We start from the raw sequence: 15,601 nt of genomic DNA on the forward strand, positions 1-15,601 counted from the left end.
GGCCAGGATGAAGATGGTGTTGGTAATGGTGAGGTAATGAGGTACTCATGTATTTTGGTGAACAGTGTATTATAATGGATAAGAGCCCACTCCAATGGTGGAAGGAGAATGCAGCAAGGTTCCCCACCCTGGCTATTCTGGCCCAGTCATACCTGTCTGTCCCAGCAACATCAACTCCACATGAGTGCCTCTTTTCAGTAGCTGGGAGCACTGACGAAAAAAAGAGCAAGCCTGACCTCAGAGCATGTACAGTACTATCAGTATAATAGTAGTGCTATGTGACTAAAAAGACTAATCCAGGTTTTGAGTATATTTCTTATTGTTACATGGGAAACAAGATACCAGTAGATTCAGTAGATTCTCACAAATCCAACAAGACCAAGCATTCATGATATGCACACTCTTAAGGCTATGAAATTGGACTATTAGTAAAAAAAAAAAGTAGAAAAGGGGGTGTTCACAATAATAGTAGCATCTGCTATTGACACTACAAACTCAAAACTATTATGTTCAAACTGCTTTTTTAGCAGTCCTGTGAATCACTAAACTAGTATTTAGTTGTATAACCACAGTTTTTCATGATTTCTTCACATCTGCGAGGCATTGATTTTGTTGGTTTGGAACCAAGATTTTATTGGTTTACTAGTGTGCTTGGGGTCATTGTCTTGTTGAAACACCCATTTCAAGGGCATGTCCTCTTCAGCATAAGGCAAAATGACCTCTTCAAGTATTTTGACCTTTCCAAACTGATCCATGATACTTGGTATGCGATATATAGGCCCAACACCATAGTAGGAGAAACATGCCCATATCATGATGCTTGCACCACCATGCTTCACTGTCTTCACTGTGAACTGTGGCTTGAATTCAGAGGTTGGGGTCGTCTCACAAACTGTCTGCGGCCCTTGGACCCCAAAAAGAACAATTTTACTCTCATCAGGCCACAAAATATTCCTCCATTTCTCTTTAGGCCAGTTGACGTGTTCTTTGGCAAATTGTAACCTCTTCTGCACATGTCTTTTATTTAACAGAGGGACTTTGCAGGGGATTCTTGCAAATAAATTAGCTTCACACAGGCGTCTTCTAACTGTCACAGGACTTACAGGTAATTCCAGACTGTCTTTGATCATCCTGGAGCTGATCAATGGGTGAGCCTTTGCCATTCTGGTTATTCTTCCATCCATTTTGATGGTTGTTTTCCATTTTCTTCCACGCGTCTGTTTTCTTTGTCCATTTTAAAGCATTGGAGATCATTGTAGATGAACAGCCGATAATTTTTTGCACCTGCGTATAAGTTTTCCCCTCTCCAATCAACTTTTTAATCGAACTACGCTGTTCTTCTGAACAATGTCTTGAACGTCCCATTTTCCTCAGGCTTTCAAAGAGAACAGCATGTTCAACAGGTGCTGGCTTCATCCTTAACCCCTTAATGCCCATCGTCGCATATATGCTACAATCTCTGACTCAAATATGCAACTTACCAAATTGACCTGTATGCCTGTTGTCGCAAATTTGCAACATACCATCATTATTATTATAACATAAAGTCATTACCAGAATACCCAATATTACTATCTAGTTTTTGTGCAAAAGTGAAATTAATAATCTCAACATTATTTACCATCTACTTAAAGGCAAAAACACACACAAAACATTTTTTTATATACAGCTATATAAATTTGGGCGTTAAGGGGTTAAATAGGGGACACTTGATTCACACCTGTTTGTTCCACAAAATTGACGAACTCACTGACTGAATGCCACACTACTATTATTGTGAACACCCCCTTTTCTACTTTTTTACTAATAGCCCAATTTCATAGGCTTAAGAGTGTGCATATCATGAATGCTTGGTCTTGTTGGATTTGTGAGAATCTACTGAATCTACTGGTACCTTGTTTCCCATGTAACAATAAGAAATATACTCAAAACCTGGATTAATCTTTTTAGTCACATAGCACTACTATTATTCTGAACACTACTGTAGATGTGCTCACATACCTCCACTATAATGCCTGACTATATTCTCACAGTTTACATGTCTCAGGACACATGAACGTCGGAAGTATAGAGGGAGAAGAGGAGAGAGACTGTAGTATGGAGTATGTTTCCAATTGCACTAGTTTTTCTTATTCCTGTTAGGAAAAAGGTTAACTGTTACTCAAATTGCACAACTATAAAATGACAAGAGGGTGGCAGAGAGAGAAAGAAGCAGAGGGGGAGAGAGATTGTACAACTCCTGGCAATAATTATGGAATCACCGGCCTCGGAGGATGTTCATTCAGTTGTTTAATTTTGAAGAAAAAAAGCAGATCACAGACATGACACAAAACTAAAGTCATTTCAAATGGCAACTTTCTGGCTTTAAGAAACACTATAAGAAATCAGGAAAAATAATTGTGGCAGTCAGTAACGGTTACTTTTGTAGACCAAGCAGAGGGAAAAAAATATGGACTCACTCAATTCTGAGGAATAAATTATGGAATCACCCTGTAAATTTTCATCCCCAAAACTAACACCTGCATCAAATCAGATCTGCTCGTTAGTCTGCATCTAAAAAGGAGTGATCACACCTTGGAGAGCTGTTGCACCAAGTGGACTGACATGAATCATGGCTCCAACACGAGAGATGTCATTGAAACAAAGGAGAGGATTATCAAACTCTTAAAAGAGGGTAAATCATCACACAATGTTGCAAAAGATGTTGGTTGTTCACAGTCAGCTGTGTCTAAACTCTGGACCAAATACAAACAACATGGGAAGGTTGTTAAAGGCAAACATACTGGTAGACCAAGGAAGACATCAAAGCGTCAAGACAGAAAACTTAAAGCAATATGTCTCAAAAATCGAAAATGCACAACAAAACAAATGAGGAACAAATGGGAGGAAACTGGAGTCAACGTCTGTGACCGAACTGTAAGAAACCGCCTAAAGGAAATGGGATTTACATACAGAAAAGCTAAACGAAAGCCTTCATTAACACCTAAACAGAAAAAACAAGGTTACAATGGGCTAAGGAAAAGCAATCGTGGACTGTGGATGACTGGATGAAAGTCATATTCAGTGATGAATCTTGAATCTGCATTGGGCAAGGTGATGATGCTGGAACTTTTGTTTGGTGCCGTTCCAATGAGATTTATAAAGATGACTGCCTGAAGAGAACATGTAAATTTCCACAGTCATTGATGATATGGGGCTGCATGTCAGGTAAAGGCACTGGGGAGATGGCTGTCATTACATCATCAATAAATGCATAAGTTTACGTTGATATTTTGGACACTTTTCTTATCCAATCAATTGAAAGGATGTTTGGGTATGATGAAATAATTTTTCAAGATGATAATGCATCTTGCCATAGAGCAAAAACTGTGAAAATATTCCTTGCAAAAAGACACATAGGGTCAATGTCATGGCCTGCAAATAGTCCGGATCTTAATCCAATTGAAAATCTTTGGTGGAAGTTGAAGAAAATGGTCCATGACAAGGCTCCAACCTGCAACGCTGATCTGGCAACAGCAATCAGAGAAAGTTAGAGCCAGATTGATGAAGAGTACTGTTTGTCACTCATTAAGTCCATGCCTCAGAGACTGCAAGCTGTTATAAAAGCCAGAGGTGGTGCAACAAAATACTAGTGATGTGTTGGAGCGTTCTTTTGTTTTTCATGATTCCATAATTTTTTCCCTCTGCTTGGTCTAAAAAAGTAACCGTTACTGACTGCCACAATTATTTTTCCTGATTTCTTATAGTGTTTCTTAAAGCCAGAAAGTTGCCATTTGAAATGACTTCTGTCATGTCTGTGATCTGCTTTTTTTCCCCTACAAAATTAAACAACTGAATGAACATCCTCCAAGGCCGGTGATTCCATAATTTTTGCCAGGGGTTGCATGTGCTTGAGTGTGTGTGTTACGTTAGAATAATAAGAATGCACTGTTGGGGAAAAATTAAGTGTTACTTAAATTGCACAGGTTGCACAATATCTTTTATTTTTACTGTTAAAGTTACTTGCTGTAACTTTATTTTGCAGAGATTTATGTTGCTAAACCAGATTACCAATGAAGACTGGGCTATTTTTGTTGCATATTTAATCTTGTTACTTTTGTAACAAAGGTTTTGTTTGTCAAGAGGTATTTGAATAAAATCTTGAAATATTAAGAAGACATGCTTTTGCTTTTTATTTTGGGTAAATTCCTTGTCCTTGTTAGAATAATTGAGAAATTAATCATTAGATTAATCGACTAATTGAAAAAATAATCGTTATATTAATCGATTAAAAAATAATCGTTAGGTGCAGCCCGAGTGTTTATTGAAATCAGATTTTTAATAGGCTATCCTTAGCCTTTTTTTTACATTCTAGAAAGTTCTAAAAGTTTCTTTAAATTTCTAGATAATTCTGGAAACATCTCGAAAATTCTGGACAGTTCTAGCAGTTAAGAATATTCTAGAAGACTACTCAGTAGTAATGAAGGCGGATTGAGAATATTCTTGAAAACAGACAAATTTCAAAATATCATTGTCCTGATCACAGAAACAAAGTTTCTGTGGAATAACTGCTATTTTCTATTTATTTAAGGCATAACAGGTTAGGAAAACACACTGTGTACCCAGGAACAAAACAAAAATAAAAATTTGTTCCATAGTGTTTTCTTTGTTGTCATTGCACATTGCTCTACAACAAAATTCTCTTTGAGCACAGCCCTTTTCACAGCAGCAGGAAAAGAACTGTGGCTTACGGCCATGCCGTTGCAAAGATTCTTTCCCCTTTAAAATTTGTAATCGGCACCCATGCTGATTACAAATTTTAAAACATAATAGAATAATGTAAATTCTATAATACAATACACAGTTGATCAGAATATCGGAGATTTCTTGATCCAGTGGTTGGGTCTCAAAAGTCTTAAACCAGTGAGTTTAGTAATCACTCTGCTTGAGTTGTTGGTGTTAAAGGCAGATCTGAAGTCTGAAAAGCACCTTCAGATATGCAGCTTCTCTGGTGCTCAAGGTGGGTTATTGCAGTTAAAACAAATGGCGATAACATCTTCTGTAAAGCTGTTTGCTCTGTCTGCAAACTGGCACAGGCTGAAGGTAGGTGGCACACTGACTGATGTGCTGTAGAACCAGCCTCTCAAAGCGCTTAATGATTATGGTACCTGTGATTGGTTGGTAGTCGCTCCGTCTTTGCTGCAATGGCGTGATTGTCACACAGGGATGATGTCTTTAGATAGGGACAGATCAAAGATATTTGTGAACATGACAGAAACCTTATATAGACACTTTCTCATAGCAAGAAATGGATACATTTTTTTTTTCTTGTTGACAGTTTGATCAATTCAAACATGTACAAGTGATGGTTAACCAGGATTTCTTATGTCTTTGACAAAAGTGCACACTTGACAGATGTTTCATAGCATACATATTTTGAATGACTATTATTCCCAACAAGATGAGTGCCCTCCCATTTATAGCTGTTGCTGTGTTTCTAACAGCAGTATTGGGTCTGTGTGTACTGTGGAATATCATAGTTAAAGTACAACCTCAGTGACATTTTTATCACTTTCACTTGGAGTTAATGCTGACAGAGCACTTGGGATATTAAATGTGGGATAGTATCTGCATGAGTCTGCCTTCATGTTCCAAGAAATCTATTATACTAATGCAGTATTTAGCATTTATTACATATTTTCACATCTTTGAAGGATCAAACAAAGGGGTTGGCAGTTGAGTAGGCAGGTATTCCCCATGTTCCAAATAAAACAGCTTGGCCCCTTTTTTCTTATTCAGAGGTCATCTGCATATGCTTGTTAACTTATGATTTTAAACCCTTATCACTGTTTTACCTGGAATTTCCTTCAGGCCCGATGGTATTCACTGGGTTTAGTGAGTACCACCGAAGGTCTGTTGGTCCTGCTTGCTGGCCTGTTCAGTCTTCACAGTTGTGCGGACACACAGATGCGCCCATCTGCAATCCACACAAGTCATGCAAACACACGGACAAACTCACACACAAACTAACAGCAAGAGAGACTGCAAGAGGACAAAACGTGACGTGTGACCAGAAGACCTGTTTTCAGCTCTACACACAAGGCTCCAAATGAGGGTTCTAAATCTATTTCCTTAATTTCTTCACCACTGAAAGCAGTACCATTAAGTAGCAGTGCTTATAGATATGCCATTCTTTAATCATTTGTACTACTTAATATATGGGCAGCCATACTGTGGCTATAAATAGCTCAACTGCCAACCCGTACACTGTGGGCGAAGAGTTGAAGTACGGGTAAGACCCTGTGACCTGGTTTAGAAGAACAACAGAAGAGCTGTCACTTCAAAGTAACCATGCTCCCAATTCTGCATAAATTCATGGCTAATGGACCAGTCACACTGCAAAGACGATCCCTGAACAAAGGGGAAAAGTAAAAAAACAAAAAACAAATCACAATTTGTCGAGAAAAGGTCACTGAATGAGCTTTTGACTTTTTCCATCACCGAATATCCTGCGAATCAAGAGGACAAAAGGGACGAAAGAGGAACAAAACAAAACCAAAGCTAACGTTGATCTCCATGCTTTAAATAAAACGCGACTGGAGCCACTGCTGGAACAGTGTGTGTCTGCATCTCTGCGTTCCAGGACTCAGCGCTGGGACAGAGCTCAGCTGCAAACAAGCTTGTGATCCGACCCACTGTGCACTCCGTCTTGCTCCAGTTAAAAAAACAACAAAAAAAACTGAAACGCTTGTTCAACATTCAAAAGACACCTCAGTTTTACAAAAAAAAAAAAAAAACAAAACCACACATGCTAAATACGCTAACAAAATTCTACACACTGCACACACGCCAAATATTTGTCAAATCTGTCAAATACCAAAACTTATTGCTGTCTGTACACCCAAAATGCAGGCGTACCGGGGGGGGGGGGACTCTGTCTCTCTGACTTGTTTTTTTGTTTTTTTTCCAAAACCCTGGTGTATCTGATCCCCGGCGCTGAGGCTGTGTTTCAGTCTCACACACACGCGTTCGATTACTAGTTCTGATCACGCATGCACAGGTGCTGTGTTCGTAGATCAGACGCATGCACACACTTCCTGCTCGGGTAATGTTGTATTGTGAGGGTGTGGCTTCCAGTCACATTGTGTACCGTTGCTTTGCCCTGACTTGCGTTGAAATCACTTCCTTTCTACGTCCTTTGCTCGACGCAGAAAAAATTAAACGTTTAATTTTTGGCGTCTGATTCGCTTCGTCCTTTGCGTCCGTCACGGTGTTGTGGCATTGACCTACATCGTCTCAGCACTAGGTTGCATCCACGTGGCATCGTCGTGATGCTGCACGACACAACTCGAAGTGGGCCCGGTTTGAAAGGGGCTTCAGCAGCACCAAGACAGCGAGGGTGATCACGCTCCTGCAAAGCTTCCCTGCTGTGAACAAATACACAGCCTTCAACAATTGTGTCGACACTCAGCAGCGCCATGGCAACAAGGGTGATTGTGCTCCTGGAAAGCCTCTCCCTCCACAGCAGCACTCACAAACCGGCTTCTGTTTCTCCAGGTGCGCTGACACGTGCATGACTTTGATTCACGCACTTGCACGACCTGTGTCGTGCAGGAGAGTAAACTCGTCTTTAACGGGTATAGACTGCAGCTGCACAAAGAGAATTTTGAAATGTTCAAAAAAATCCTTCACGCATAAATGTTGTGCTATGTGGCGCGATCTGCTCACCAACACGACGTGCAGCTCGTCAACTGGCGTAAAGAAGAGCGAGTGGTTGTATCAGCAGATCGCATCAGAACGCAGCTTGTCTGAATGATTATAATGAGATGTTAAATCTATCGTAAACATACTTTAACAGCTGCAGACAAAAAGGAAAGAAAACGCAACTGTTTTACCAAGCCATGACAATGTAAACATGACAAATAATTACCTTTTTAGAAGGCTGCAAATGCTTTCTCCAGCTCATTCAGCACAGCGATTAGACCTGTTTTCAGCTTGCAGAGAAAATTATTAATCTGCTATGAAATAATTGTTTTATATATGCAGCTTCCAGCACAGAGTGGGTGGCAGGCGGTGGAACAAAGCCTGGCATCCAGCTGGGAACACAGCTGCTGGGATCATCACGATGACGTGCGTGTAAGTGCATAAATCAAAATTATGCAGGTGTCAGTGCACCTTACCACTCAACGTTTGGAGCCACTCACTCACTTTCTACAGTGTACAGCTGTGTAGATTGTCATGCAGTAGCTCACTGTAGTGCAGACTTACATGCAGAAGTGCAGACTTATTTAAAACGGCGTGCTTTAATCGTCCAGTGCTCTACGCAGAAAATATTAAACATGTTTAATTTCTTCGCTTACTGCTGCGTTGGGGAGCAAAAACTCGGCGCTGAGCTGTGAAGAGCTGCATAACTCAGTCTAGTAGGTACACCACAATGCCCAACTCTACGTTTGCGCCAGTGTGATAGGGTGTCATAATTCACAAAAGCTACAGATCGGATCATTTTTCATATCTGCAAAAAAAAAAACCCAAAACAAAAACAAAAAAAAACCCCAGGCAAATGCTACACTATGCACATTTATTAAAGTAGAGCGGGGTTATATTATATAATTGCAAATGAATGGACATAATTGTGTACAGATTTCTTTGTTTTGATATTTTTGAGTATTCTTGAATGGGTTGGCTGTCTTTCTCACAATTAAAATCCACAAGCTAATCCAAATTAGCTCGGTATGCCAACAAAACATTTATTAAACTAAATTTAAACAGTCAGTAAGATGTATCACCCCCCCTCCCCCCCCAGCGTTTACGCACTCCTGGCATTGATTTGACATAATCCTAATAATCCTGTCAATAGTAACTAAATGAGCAACGACAACAAGTAATGTTTGTCTGTGTTCCTGAATGAAAACGTCTCCAATGTTTCACATAATATGCCCCTTGCCAGGGAATACAACCCCATGACACCAGTTCCAGCAAGCTCCTCCTCCACGAAAGAGGCAATTTCAGGAGCTACTAATCGCCGGAACTACAGGCGAAGTCCATGTGGTTCCTCCTCCGGAATAGACACATTTTCTTGCATAATCTTTTCAAAGTTCTGATACTAGTGATAATGTGGTGCAGATGGGCCAAAAGATGAAGTATTTCCTTATTTGTAAAAGCTATACTGAAGTGCAACTTAAAGCGCTCCACAGATCTCATTTTGAGATGCAGTTTTTCCTTGTAAAATTACGTCTTTAGTCTCATAAAATTACGTCTTTATTCTCATAATATTACAAGTTTATTCTCATAATATTATGACTTTATTCTCGAAGTCTTAAAAAAACTCCATGTGGCCAAAATGCCGTCATACCTTTCAGACGTGTAACACACGTAAAAAAATGTTTGTAACACGCATAACGTTGTATTTCACCTGATGTTCTCTTTAATCAAATTTTCTTAATTCCACTTCTGCATCCAAGTAGTAGTGATATCATACAGTAAAATTGTTGAGAACAGTAACACATCAGTAAGAGCCAAAGTTGAAAAAATGATTCGTAAAAAATTATTACGAAGTGACACGGAAACTGTCAAGTTTTGACACGACTTGTAACGCGGCGTCACATTTCACTACGCGCCACGAAGAATCAGTTTTCTGTCACGTGCGCACAATTAAACAAATATTGTTCCACAGTTCCTGCTGAAGCTCCTCAGGACGCTCCTGCAGGTGTTCCACCTGCTGTTGTAACTGATGAGCGGGAGAACGAGTCTGAACCAGAGGAACCAGAGGAGACTCGTGCTGCCAGACATCTCTGCACCTCCTCCAGGCGGAGGAAGATGCGTGCGCACAATTAAACCCCGCTGCATCGCATTCAGTTTGATTGTTGACACCAAGTTGGCTAAAAGTCTAATTTCAGTACTCTTCAGCGTGCTCCTGCAGGTGTTCCACCTGCTGCATGTGCCTGATGTTTGGGAAAATGCGCGAGATGAGACCCGCATGAAGCCACACATCTGGCTCTGTCCGTCTCCTCCTCCTCTCTGCGCCACTCCATGGCACAGAGCCCAACTACGCATGCAGTCACAAAGTTCTTCTGAAAAACTGGAGCGATCTGAATTCGGTTGGATGAATATGGATGTGTGTGGAGACAATTCACCTCGTTCACAACGTGACAGAACTTAACAATGCGCTGTTACGCACAATAGCGCGCAACAACACAATTCTCAAGTGTCAGGTGTCCTCAGGAACAACCTGTTACCACACGTTACGATTAATGGCACATGTTGCTGGAGAATTGTCAGGAACCATTACGCACGGTCAAGAATAGTGCGCGCAACAACATGGAAAAAAAACCTCCAGTTTTTCAGAAGAACTTTGTGACTGCATGCGTAGTTGGGCTCTGTGCCATGGAGTGGCGCACATGCCCAGTTACGCTGTGTTTGCGCTTATGATGGAGGGCTGTATGTGGGGTTAATCTACAGATCAGTTGTTGGTTTGGTTTTGTGGTATGCAGATCACTTGACCGAGGGTCTATACGTTCAAATAATAATTAAAAAAATACTGTCATCACTCTTTAATCTTACTCAGTCAGTCTCTTACAACGGTGTAGCCTAAATACACGCTCAGAGGCACGTCTCCTCCGGTGCGCATTTTTTTTGGGGGGGGCGACCCCACCCCCTGTGATAAACTCATCGCCCGCTTAGTATCTTTTCTCTGGCGCCGGGCTTGTCATCACGGCGCGAGACATACAGGAGTGGGATGGGAGTGTGACTGATTTTGAGTGGGAGCGGGATGGGATTGGGAGTCATCTTTACAGGAGTAGGGGCAGGATGGGATTTATTTTTTTACTCCAGTCCGGGATTGGACAGGATGGGTTTTTTTTTTTTTCTGGGAGCGGGATGGGACGGGAGTGAAAATCCGCTCCCGTGTCATGCTCTACTGCAAACCCACAAGCCACATAAATGAGCTCATACTTTTTTATTGGTCTTCATTTGCTTATACTTACAGAATACAATTAAAATAGCACAAAGTGAAAGTGGTAAATATATTTTTCTTCCAAAAGGTGCACTAAATCAAATCATTGTCCGGCAAGACTGCCACTCATACAGTGCATATTTACCAGCTTGTAACTGCAAAATTGAGCCAGTGTCACAATGATGCACATCTGGATCAGTTCTATTTTCCCTAGATATCTATAGTCCATCTTTTCATTCATGAATTCTGAAAATATTTCATGACAGGCAGAGATTGCATCTATAGGTATCGCACAACTCTTGCATTCAAAATAATTCAGGATACATCAACACCGTAACGGAACTAAAATTCCAGCCTTATAATTTGGAGTTTTCAATGCATTGTTGTGATTTGCTTCTATCTTCTTTATTACCACCATACGTTTGTGCATCATATATAGCAATACAAATCCTAGAACCAAGTTCTCTTACCAGAGAGAGCAGAGACTGCTGGAGGATGTGTCTCTACTTGAAAGGACCAAACTCACACCAGACCACATCTGCCAGCTCTTGGAGATCTGTCTTAACACCACGTATTTCCTGTTTAGGGGGAATTACTACAGGCAGATTCATGGCTGTGCAATGGGGTCTCCGGTATCCCCCACTGTGGCCAATCTGTACATGGAGCGAGTGGAGAAGACAGCCTTGACGTCTTTCACGGGCATCTCTCCCAGTCACTGGTTCAGATATGTTGATGACACATGGGTTAAAATCAAGCAACAGGAAGTTGAGGACTTTACAGAACACATCAACTCGGTGGACGCCAATATCAAGTTCACACGTGAGGATGCCAGAAACAACCATTTAGCCTTCTTGGACTGTGATGTTATGATTGGAGAGAACAGGCAGCTCCAGACAGGGGTTTACAGAAAACCAACTCACACTGACCAATATCTGCTCTTTGGCTCAAACTACCCCCTTGAACACAAGCTCGGGGTGATCAGGACGCTTCAACATAGAGCCCTACAGGTGCCCACAACTGCAGAGGGAAGGGCTAAAGAACAACAACTTGTCCGGAAAGCCCTCACAGTATGTGGGTACCCATGATGGTCCCTGGACAAAGTGCAGAAGTCCCAGAGAACAAAGAGACCAGATAGACAGGAGACGGAGACAAGAAGATGAGTGTCTCTCCCTTATTTAGCAGGAGTAGGGGAAAAACTACAGAGTATCTTCAGACAGCACAAAATCCCAGTTTACTTTAAACCGGTTAACACCTTGAGACAGAAATTAGTTCACCCTAAGGACAGGATCCCTAGTTACAAACAGAGCAATGTAGTGTATTCTATCAGATGTCAGGAAAACTGTAACGAACACTACATAGGTGAGACTAAGCAACCTTTACACAAAAGGCTATACCAGCACCGCAGAGAGGGTGCCAGTGGACCTCAGTCTGCAGTTCATCTCCACCTTAAAGACACTAACCACACGTTTGAGGACAAGGAAGTTAAAATATTAGCTAGAGAGAAGAAATGGTTTGAGAGAGGGGTCAAGGAGGCATTCTTTGTGAAACGTTTGAAACCTAGCCTTAACCGGGGAGGGGGTCTGAGACACGCTTTATCCCCTGTTTACATTGGAGTACTCAGGTCAAAGCAGTTTCAGTCTTTTGTTCATGGTAATGAGTCATTCACGTCATCAGCAGCGTCGTCAAGGGAGCCATCAGGAGAGGGACAGCTGCCCTGTCATTAGGAGAGTGCTAACTAGCGCACAATAGGTGCTAATTAGAGCTATTGTTTAGTCACCAGCCTATAGCAGTCTGCCTCTCGATAGGAGGGGTCTGGTTAGGTTTAAAACTCCAGCTTTTGTGACTTCTTGATTATTCTTCTCTACAAGAGTCAAGACAGAAGTCAGACCACCAGAGCAAGAACTTTAGCTGAGGAAGCTTCTGCGATTTGAAGCGAAACGTCCTCGCGTCAAGCAACCCAGTCCAGTTGAAGATTCAAGCTTCTCTACTAATTGGTACTTTTGGTATGAGCAAAAAGATATAATTTTCCCCTGAGAACAGCTTTTAGTGCATCCCATACTATTTCTGGGCCAACTACTCCATTATTGTTTTCCTCCATATAGTGTTTGCTTTCTTCTTTGATTTTTGTTTTAAATTGTTCACTATTAAGAATACTTGTATTTAACCTCCATAATAAGATTCCAGGGTTGTTATTTATTTGCAGTGACATAGAAAGGGGTGCATGATCTGACAAGTCGATATGACCTATCTCACAGTCATGTATTCTATGGCAATCTTTTTTGAAAATAAAAAAGTAATCTATTCTGGAGTAGACAGCATGTGAATGGGAGTAGTGTGTGTAGTCTCGGGTTGTTGGGTAGAAGTCTCATCCAGAGATCGATTACTCCCAGCTCTGCCATAAGGGTCTTGATCTTCTTGTGTATGGGGGTTTGGGTAGAGTCTTTGGAACCATCCAGTTTGAGATTGAGGCGTATATTCCAGTCTCCCCCACATATAAGTATGCCCGTTGCCTCCATCAAGTCAGAGATTTTCTATAGAAACTTATGTCACTGCCAGGAGGCACATAAACGTTAAGAAAGGTTATTTGAGCTCCTTCTATTTTGCCAGAGATTAATAAATATCTTCCCTCTTTGTCATTTACCTGAGATTTTTTCAAGTTTAACTCTATGAGATAGTAAAATGGCTACCTCTCTCTTACGACCTGCTTTATAGGATGAATAGTACACTTGAGAAAACCCAGTTCTTTTCAGCTTTTCATGTTCTACAGAATTGAGGTGCATTTCCTGCAAAAACACAATATGCGCATTCTCTTCATGAATAGATTCTATAACCTCATACATCCCAGGAACTCTCGTGAACAGCGAGAGATGAACATAGTTCAGTAGGAACAGTAACACAAAACTTAACAAAATGTCTTTACATTCTTTAGAGTTTTTTTTTCTTCCAATGTTGAGGCTCTTTCTGCATTAGCCTCTGAGGGGGTCGAGATGTTAGAGCCCCCATAAAGGGATGTCCAGCTCTTCATTAAGAGTAGGGCCCTTTGAGATGACTGCATAACTCCTACAGTCATGGCTTAAGCATTTCTGTGTCCCGACCATTTTTCACAGTTTTACGGTAAATAATGAAGGTTTTTAAATGAAATCAGAGTGAACCATATGAGGCTTCAGGCATCCAGGCAGTTAAAATCAGCCTAGTCTATAAGAGTCTTTAATTCCTAAATAAAATTAGACCATCTTGTCCATTAATCTAATGAAATAAGATGTGACTTGGAGCAGACTTATCTGTATCTTTTACTTGATAAGATGTTTGATGTCCCTCACTCTGGAGGAGGATCACGTCTGAACTCCTGGAGTTTCTCTTTGTACTGCGTGTGAGGGGCTTTTTTCTTTTGCAGTGTGGTAGCGGTGGTATTCCTGGCTCCGACCCGACGGCGTAATGCTACTTGCCATGTAGATAAGAGTTGAGTCTCTTGTTGGTCCGTATTGGTTGGAGCTGGTATGATGGTCACCAGAAATCCGCATGAAGCCATGTCCTCTGTCGCCTCTGCTACGTTCTGATACAGGCGGGTGCCATCATTATAAAAAACTCTGTCGTGCTGGGTACGGGGTCTGGAATTTAATTTTCTTTTCCTTGAGTATTTCTTTGCTTCTGCATATTCCACACATCTCTTGAGGACTGCAGATGGATAGTCATGGTCTATGTAGAAGTGGGTGTTGTTGTAGAAAACCTCTTTTTTGCCAAGCTCTCCGGATCATCTCTTCTTTCACTCTGTAACTCCCGAGCTTTACAATGATAGACCGGGGCTTTATCTGTGGGTCGTTGGGTTTAGGCACCCGAGCCCTGTGTGCTCCCTCAATTCTGAGCTCTGTGTCTGGTGGAAATCCCAGTGACTCTTTCAATAGGTTTTCCAGGAAAAAGGGGATGTTGTTCCCTCTGCGTCTTCTGGTATGCCATATATTCGAATGTTGTCTCTGCGAGCCCGTCCTTCTTGACCGATCAGTTTAGCCTCCATGTCAGCCTGGCACTGAGAGAGCAGTTTCAGTAGCGTTGACACCGCTTGTAATGCTGTTTCTGCTTCGTCAATTCATGCCTCAGCTTCCACCAGCCTGTCGTTCGTCTTGTGTAGTTCTAATCTCTGTGAATTGGTGTTTATTATCTCGCCCGAAGTCCCGCAGTTCATTCAATATGCAGCGCAGGCTGGCGTCTTCGTCCTCATTCATCCCGCTAGTTGGGGAGCTACTTCGGCTAACATCGCTTTGTAGCATGCCTTCATCAGTAATATGGATAAAATAACTCCATTAATGTCAATTCTGTCATTTGTACACTGTTAAAATATACCACATATCTTTTAATTTTAAATAATGCACTAATTCTGAAGTTTTGTAACAAAGACAGACAGATGCGAAAGGGATTATGGGTAAATGAGCCTCCACCATCACTGATTGGTTGACTCATTCATTCTATGTAAAAACCCACACGTTAATGTGACGTGACGTGTGTGTTGGTATTTAAATGTGCTTTTGTAAAATATGCCATTTTATATATATGTTAAAAAAAAGCCATTTGCAAAAGCCTTTGCATTTCTCCTGTTGTGACTGTACCCATAATGCACTGGGCAGCATGCCCACAGTAAAACCTTCAAAATTACTGCAGTACTTTAAAACATATAGC

General features: G+C 41.2%; 1 protein-coding gene across 2 annotated transcripts in view; it reads left to right on the forward strand.

The window, feature by feature from the left end:
- Positions 1-5,007: 5,007 nt before the first annotated feature.
- ndrg3a (ndrg family member 3a) overlaps positions 5,008-15,601 on the forward strand; it is a 144,810-nt gene continuing 134,216 nt past the window's right edge. For both annotated transcript variants that reach the window (XM_034167259.1, XM_034167260.1), the window contains exon 1: positions 5,008-5,082. In XM_034167259.1, coding sequence (XP_034023150.1) covers positions 5,023-5,082 — 60 coding nt within the window. In that variant the 5' untranslated portion in view covers positions 5,008-5,022. The remainder of the gene's footprint in view (positions 5,083-15,601) is intronic.

This window comes from Thalassophryne amazonica, chromosome 3 (genome assembly GCF_902500255.1).
Source record: "Thalassophryne amazonica chromosome 3, fThaAma1.1, whole genome shotgun sequence".
Taxonomy (NCBI): Eukaryota; Metazoa; Chordata; class Actinopteri; order Batrachoidiformes; family Batrachoididae; genus Thalassophryne; species Thalassophryne amazonica.